The 8382-nt window shown below is 32.0% G+C and overlaps 1 protein-coding gene across 1 annotated transcript; it reads right to left on the bottom strand.

Annotated features, from left to right (window-relative positions):
- Positions 1 to 4511: 4511 nt before the first annotated feature.
- On the bottom strand, positions 4512 to 6920 carry LOC123265017. The gene is made up of 2 exons (XM_044728596.1): positions 5120 to 6920; positions 4512 to 4756 (listed from the first exon to the last, which is right to left on the bottom strand). The coding sequence occupies exon 1, from the start codon at positions 6862 to 6864 to the stop codon at positions 5629 to 5631; it is 1236 nt and encodes a 411-aa protein (XP_044584531.1). The 5' UTR covers positions 6865 to 6920; the 3' UTR covers positions 4512 to 4756; positions 5120 to 5628.
- Between the last annotated feature and the right edge of the window lie 1462 nt (positions 6921 to 8382).

The following is an 8382-nucleotide window of genomic DNA, read 5'->3' as shown; positions in this document are numbered from 1 at the left end:
ACGCACGCACGCACGCACTCACGCACACACACGCACACACACAGACATAGTAACAACCTCGCGGGAGTAGTCAGGGAAGCTTCCTAGGACCTCAAAACGTCGAGATCTGATGAAAACTCGATTTTCGAAAAACGGGGTAAAACCAATAACTTCCCGATTTTTGAAAATCTTCGATTTTCTTAGTGGGAAGTTAAAAACTTAAGGAAAGTATAGAGTACACTCTACAAAAGATTTTCAGACTCATAATCAATCGATCCACCCCATGGACACGTAGAATAGCCCTATATGTGGCGATTTTCAGCTCATTTGATAGAATTTTATCATTTAAAAATTCATTCCTCGGTGTCCACAAGAAGTAAAGAACAAAAAACTTATGGAAATCATGGAATACACTCTACAGAAGATTTTCATACCCATAATTGAACGATGAACATAGGAAAACAATCGGATAACCGCAATCATTAAAAGTCAAACTTCAACAAAATGAGATGAAAATCGCCACATATGGGGCTGTTTTTTCGTGTCCATGGGATGGATCGATTGATTATGTGTCTGAAAATCTTTTGTAGATTGTACTCTATAATTTCCTTAAGTTTTTTTTTCTTAATTTTCAGTGGACTACGAGGAATAAATTTTCAAATGTCAAAATTCTGTAAAATTAGCTGAAAATCTCCGGTTATGGGGCTATTTCTTCGTGTATATGGGGTGGATTAAACTCGCATTAATTTTTGACACTCTAGAATGTGTCTATTTAAGGTAAACATCGCGTTCATCTTTCATTTTTTGATGAACACCGAGCTTCTAATTTTTTTTGCTTGTCGTTTGTCGATAGATTCAATGGGATGCGTGCGTTCTCGAGAGACGTCCAACTGCTACTTGTCATTTTTCGCGATATCTCCAAAAATATTAATTTTATCGAAAAATTTATTATACCATTTTTTGTTGCTTTTTAAATTTTAAACATTTTTTTTTTGTTATCAACTTCCCCGTCGAATCAGTCGTTCCTGAGTTATCGCAGTTTAAACAATTAAATTGTTATTAACATTTAAATTTACCATCGGCGAGCAAAATAATCTAGTTTTTTATAATCCTCGGCAAAAAATACGTAAATCTTAGTTTTTTGAAATTTTCAAAATATCTGCCACCACTCTAGAACCGTGATAATCGTCTGCCGTTTCTATTTTAGATATCTATAATAGTATATTTTAACATATCCAAACGGCAGTTTTCCTAAAATACATTTTTAGTTCATGAAATTTTCATACCTGTCGAACCTGAGTGTAGCTGGGGCGACCGCGACTGCGCTTAGCTAGCTCCCATTTCATGGTTGGTAGGTACAACAGATTCATTAAGGAAATTTAAGGCTTTACTAAAATATGTCAAATCTGCCGTTCACCGGCTCTTAGACTACATCTTTTTCTAATCATAATTGTCACAACAAATTTTAATTATTATTTTCACCTACATTTTCTCTGATGGTATTGAGACTTCATACCGATCAAATATTATGGTGAAGAAAATAATAGTGAAAAATTAGTCATTATCCAACATTTTGGATCGGGTAGTTTGGCTTATAATATTAACCATCCTTGATTTAATAAATTTAAAATACCGATCTTCATATATTAAATATACAATATTTTTAATCATACTTTTTAATTTTTTTTTTCATTTTGATGAAATTTTAGTAAGCATTAAAAAAATTCAACACATCACGTTTGTATTTTGCAATCGATAAAATAATCTTAACACTGTACATATGCAAAGTTGATTCGAATCTATTGGACACATAGTCGGCAATACTTTTTATCTTTTCCAGAAACTAAAAGAGTACTCACTAATGCATATCGGTGAAGCCCTCAAAAAATTTATTTAAAAGACTTAAGTAAGAAGATTGAATTATCTCCTTTATTCAATTCGATAGAAAGAGATCAACGAAACGATGACGACTAAACAAATATTTAATCAACATTCGAAACGTTAAAAGCCGAACAACCACTTATCAATCGCCAGTTTTAGTATTTTTACATTCTTGTTCTTCAAAAGACATTGTTTTCATTTTTTTAAAAAGAAGTTCTCATGGTCCTTCTTACTACTTTTAAGGTGAAGGAGCTTATTAACATTATAAGTTTATTTTGAGTTTTAATACACTTAAGAAAAAATTAATACTTTTGAGATCAACTGAAAGGATTTCTTTTTCAGTGTCAAAAAGTTAAATTGGTGAAAAAAAAAATTTTAAAAACGGTTGACCCTAAAGGCCATCCCTGCATTCGAGGCAGTTTTTTGAATTCTATGATTTACTTTCAAACACAAATTGATCAGACCGGAAATTCCGGTGTAATCCAAAAAAATTAATTTTTTTTCGATTTTTTTCGTCAACAATAACTTACGAATAAATCAACCGATTTTGACGAGCTTGGCGGCAATCGACGTGGTTTTTTTATGTTAAGAGCTGATTAATTTTTAGAATCGATCGGTAAAGCCGTTTATAAGTTATTCTAAAAAAACCACATTTGAAAAAAATTTTTTTCGTAGTTTGTTTGAGATTTCTCCAAATCTCAGATTTCTCAAAAAAATGTTCACTCCAATCGACCAAGGAATTTAAATAATGGGAAATTTGACTGAAAAAATAAAAATTAGGAAAACGGTTGACCCTGAAGGCCTTCCCTGCAACTTCTCGCTAATTCCATACTTAGCTGGTTAAAATTGCACTTATGAAGTTTTTGAGCTCTGCGAGCTCAAAAATACACTTTATGTGTCATTTTGAGCTCTTCGAGCTCAAAGAAATAACTTTTCTACACTGTTAAAAATTTCTATTGTAATTTTACAAGAAATGTATTAGGCGCTAATAGGCAAAACATTTATTTAAAATTACAATCGGGTATTGTAATACAGTAGAACCTCGTTAAGTCGAAAACCTCCGCAACTCGAAAAAGTGTTTCATCCTCTTCTCTCCAAGCTCTAAAACCTCCGTTGATCAAAATTTTTACCCTCTATAAGTCGAAATAATTAGTGAGTCCCTACAAGCTATTTCTGTACATTTTTACCCTCCATAACTCGAATACATACACTTGGACCTCTTTATCTCGAATTTAAAATTATTACCGTATGTATGTATCTTATTAGGATTACCAGTTCTACGAAATGGTAATGGAATTTATAGCTGACGTCAGGTTTTCTGTTGGCGATCGTAAAGTTTTCATACCTTTAGACTGAGTTAGGATTCACTGCAATACACATCAATTTTGACAGCTCCACGTGCAAAAAATTAATAAGTTATGATTGTGAAACGAAAACTCAAAATTCTTAGTCTTGCTAAAAAACTACGAGTATTACAAAGCTACTGTATTACAAAATATATATATATATATATATATATATATATATATATATATATATATATATATAGCTCTGTAAGGTTACTAATTTTACAAAACGGTTTTGTAATTTTACAAATATTTTTAGATTAGCTAAGTTTATAAAATTACAATACTTTCCCTGAGTTGAAATTATAGAAAAAAAAGATTTGATTTAATATTTGTTTTCATTTTATTTTATGAACCGCTGACTAGATTTTGCATCTCACGTAGATCTAATTCTTACAACTCTGATGATATAAAGTGAAAATAATATTTACCCTAACTATGAATAGAACGCGAGCCACGCGCTTGCCAGACCGATATCTAACGCCCTACGCCGTACGACCGATAGGTGATTTAACATCTTTTTATTCTTATCAGATAATCCTATGTGGTGATTGAGCTTTAGGGCTTATTATTTGTTATTCACATTATTTGTGTTATTTGATAGTGTTTATCGATGGAAAATAACTAACTTTTACATTATTTATAATTCATTGAATATTATAAAAATTAAAGTCTAACATATACTCATTCAATAATATTGATTTTGAAATGATCGTTTGAGCGTAATATTAAAATTTGTAAAAGAGAAATGATGCCTCGAGTTTATTATTACAAATAAACAAACATAGACTAAAAATAAGTAAAAATAAATACGAAAAACATTGTTGTTTTTTGATACATCATTCAATTTATCAGGGTATTATCGTAATAAATAAATACATTTCAAGACGATTAATAAAATCTGCCATATCAGTTGATAAACAATGGTTTTATTAAGATAATACCCCGATAAATTTTGATTTTTTGAAAAAAATTCATTGATCTGCAGAAGAAAAAGGTATTTTTACTATTTAAGTCTTAAATTTGTCAAACAAAAGAAACCAATTATGTCTAACGCAAAATAAACGGCTAATTACTTTTGAATTTTATTTTAAAGACGAATAACTTTAAAAGGAGTAAATTTGATGAAAAATGATAAGAGATCTTTTTTATAGAACATAAAATTTTACTACAGAATAATTGTTTGCTTGATAAAAAAATTGATATTTATGGTGGTTACCAAAATTCAGAATTAAAATTAAAAAATTATGAAAACGGTTGACCTTAAAGGGCCATCCCTGAAACTTCCCGCTAATTCCGTTAAGGGGTTAGGGGTAGTCAGAGGCACGAAAAAATGAGAATTTTCAGTATTTTTTTTTTGCTATTAAATCATGTTAATTTACAAAAGTAGTAATATGGCATTATTAAACAATGTTTTGACTTAAAGTCACGAAAATTTCAAAAAAAAAAAAATTTAATTTCCAAAGTTATAGCTGTCTGTGTTGACCCAGTTCCAAAAAAAGGTCCTTGCGGTGACCTTTGCGGTGAATCATAAGTCCTTGGAGATTCATCTAAAATCAATCGGATGGAAAAAATTAGTTTTATAAATAGATAATCCTGGACCTGATCGTAGGATTTTTTTTTTTTTCAAAAATTAACAAAATGGCGGCCTCAGGAAATTTTTGTCTAGATTTTTGGGAAAAAATCAACAGTTAATTGGTCTTAAAAAATCAAAATTTTTGAAAAAAAAAAAATCCTTCGATCAGGCCCGAGTTTATTATGTATTCTAAAAGCTGTATAAATTTTATTAAAATCTACTGAGCGGTTTTCGAGTTACAGTTGTCACCAGTTCAAAAAACATAGTTTTGAGAAAAACGCGTTTAAAGTTTTACACTAGATTTACGTTCAGAAATACGAATTATTAAATTACTTACATCGAGTCAGCTATTCCTGGGCCATATAATAGTTCTTTAGCCATTGTGGAAGTTTCCAAAACATCAATTTGCTGTTGCCTACGAAGCATTCTGCCTTCCCGAGTGTTGTCTTTGGCGCGCTGATCTGCCACTTTCACACGTGCAGCATCCAATTTTTCAGCATACCGATGGGAATTAGACTTACAATTAAGTCCTAGGGTATCCATAATCATTAATAATGAATTTGTACCTTCATTAAATATACAAGTAGCTATGTATGCAGCAATTTGTACGATAGTAGAACTAGTATTCACGATTTTTGTGCATATTTTCCACACTAGTTGGTTGAAGCTCTCATTATTATTCTGATTGAATCCACCTACACATCTTGAAAGTAAATTATCATTATTGAGATCGTCATAAATCGGTTTAATAGCTTTTAAAACATCAAGAGGTAAGGGAGAATAATCTTGAGTATAAGTATCGAGCTCTCCACTTGCTTCAGCGTGCTGGTAAGAGCACCAAGAATCTTAGCCTTTGGGACACATATCATGATTCGGATTTTCATCAGTCGAACCGTAGTGGTAAAAAGTTGCCATAATAGCAGATTTCATATCTTCAATAGAATCGCAATGACGACGTATTGATAAACCATAGTACACAGTTAATTTGTCTATTACTTTTCCTATAAGCCTACCTCTACCACCAAGACCTTTTTGTTTAGTTTTCAGAGTACGCAGTTGAGTCCCCATCCGCTTCTGAACATGGCCTATACATTCCTTTTTATTTATGGTTGTATTTTTGTAAGAATCTGCTTTTATAATTCCAGAATAGGTTTTCGAATCACCATCACCAATGTAGTTTGTATATTTAACTCCATGTTTTGTTTCAGACTGCTGAAACATTTCAACCATCGCATCCACCTCCATTTTCCCCCAAGACCCCTTGTGATTAGCACTACACTCATTTTCATGCGATTCATACCATTCCTCGAACTCAACCGTATTTCTTTTCTTTTTCCAATACTCACATAGCTTACAATAAGCACTTTTAATGTTTATATCAAGAATCTTTCCAGTATAATAGCCAATTATAGAAGAAACTCCAAATGACGATGTAAACCCCCGTTTTTGCCAGGTTCCATCTCCCGATACAGGCAATTCGTTATTATTCTCATTTTCACTTGTCGCTTTTTTTTCTTGATTCACAGCTTTTTTCATCAAGGCTTCTGCAACGGTTTTACCACAATCTAAAATGTGCTTCAATAATATTGTATGCGTAGCTTTATCTAAAAAAGACGGCATGTCCATTAGGTCACAAAACTTGCACAAACTTTCGTATCCTATCCCTAGTATTCTCATCACAAAAATAAAGCGTCTATTTATTTCATAAGAATGCCCAATGAAAGAGCAGGAAGGAATATATTCACTGTCACAGTTATTACATGAAACTACAATTTTAAATCCTATCCCACGTGTACTAGCTATTAGAAATTCAATGTTTCCATCACATTTCTTACATTTCACAAGAGCAGAAATGGCAGTGAATACCGTAATAAAATTAATTATTCGAAATTCAGAGGTGCAACTTTTGGGTACATCGTTTTCAGTATTTTGTTTCAGTTTTTTAGACGATGTACTCCGAACACTTTCATTACGTTCCGCCGTTTTTGGGTTAAATATATTTTTTCGTTTCTTTGAATACGACTTACGGATATTTTCAGATTTCCGAACTTCTCTCGAAACTTTTCTCGTATCACGTCCCATAATAAATAACTTCAAAAATAATATATTTTAGTAACGCACAACTATCGACTGCTCTCCGCAACTGCCAGAAGCATACTAGTGACGTGGCGAAAAAAAAATAATTTGTAGCACTTATACTACCTAGAAATTGTTATTATATATATTTAAGTATTTATAAATTTAGGTACTACTACATACACCAAAGTCTTAGTTCATGGATGACAATAGAACCCTCAAAGGGGGTTTCTTGAAGCTGCCGCTAGCTATCTGCTCCCGAGCGCTTTGAAGTACCCGAGCTCTCCTTGTTATTTGTCGAATAACTCAAAAACTAATTATCGGATCGACTTGAAATTTTCAGAGAATATTTTTAAGATATTACACATAACGAAAATACAAAAAAAAAAATAATTGATTTTTTGAAAATTCTGACTACCCCTAACCCCTTAATTCAAGACAATTACCCTCTTCAAAATTATATTCTTGGTTCAAGTATTTTTCTTTTGAATCAAGTTAATTTATTTTTCTGTGTGTGGGAATTAATATATACTGATTGTACTAATTACAATCGCCAGATAGTTGCATTTATCATCTTAACTTCGCAAAAATTAATAACCATTCTGCATAGTAGAAGCTACAAAATAAGGATGGTTACCGTTAACATTCTCTCCGTATGGTAATCGGTAGCCTGCACCGAAAAAATCGGTAGACTCTACCGAAAATAATCGGTATCTGCTACCGATTTTTTTCGGTAGCAGCTGCCGATTTTTTCGGGAACCTCTACCGAAAAAAATCGGTAGCTGCTACCGATCGCCAATCGGTAACATCTACCGATTATTTTTTTCCGTGTGGAGACAAAATTCTTGTTATTCTCTTAATAATATAGATATACTTTTTTCCATACTCACTCTTATGTCAAACATTAGAATGTTATTATATTCTGACTCTAAAATCGAAAAAGTTTAGTTTTTTATATTTCCTGTGTAGTTTTTATATGTTTGCAATCATGATGATTTTAAAAATCTCCGATGGTAAAAGTTACCATCTAGATAATAAACCGTATCATCATAATTGTGGGAATTAATATATACTGATTGTACTAATTACAATTGCCGGATAGTTGCATTTATCATCTTAACTTTACAAAAGTTAATAACCATCTTGGATAGGAGAATCTACAAAATAGGGATGGTTACCGTTAACATGAAATTCTCTCCGTGCATCAATTTACCCGCATATAAGTAGCAAAAAACTAGCATAAAACTAGCTCATTGCGGTCATGTCATTGTAGGAATCCGATGAAAGAAAATAGGTGCTTTCACCCAGAATAATCGATATTAAGCTCGTAAAATGTTCGCGTATACGATAATACTAAAGAAAAAAAAATTTAGTGTAAAATCACTTCGTCCAGACCGGGGATGGAACTCGGATCATCTGATTGAAAGTCAAGGGATTTTCCTGTAATGCTATCTCAGACGTGAATTAAAGATGTCTTTTAATCACCATGTATTTCACAGATACTTGATTTAGTTTTAATTAATT

This window comes from Cotesia glomerata, linkage group LG5, assembly GCF_020080835.1.
Source record: "Cotesia glomerata isolate CgM1 linkage group LG5, MPM_Cglom_v2.3, whole genome shotgun sequence".
Taxonomy (NCBI): domain Eukaryota; kingdom Metazoa; phylum Arthropoda; class Insecta; order Hymenoptera; family Braconidae; genus Cotesia; species Cotesia glomerata.
This window is presented reverse-complemented; position numbering and strand designations above follow the sequence as displayed.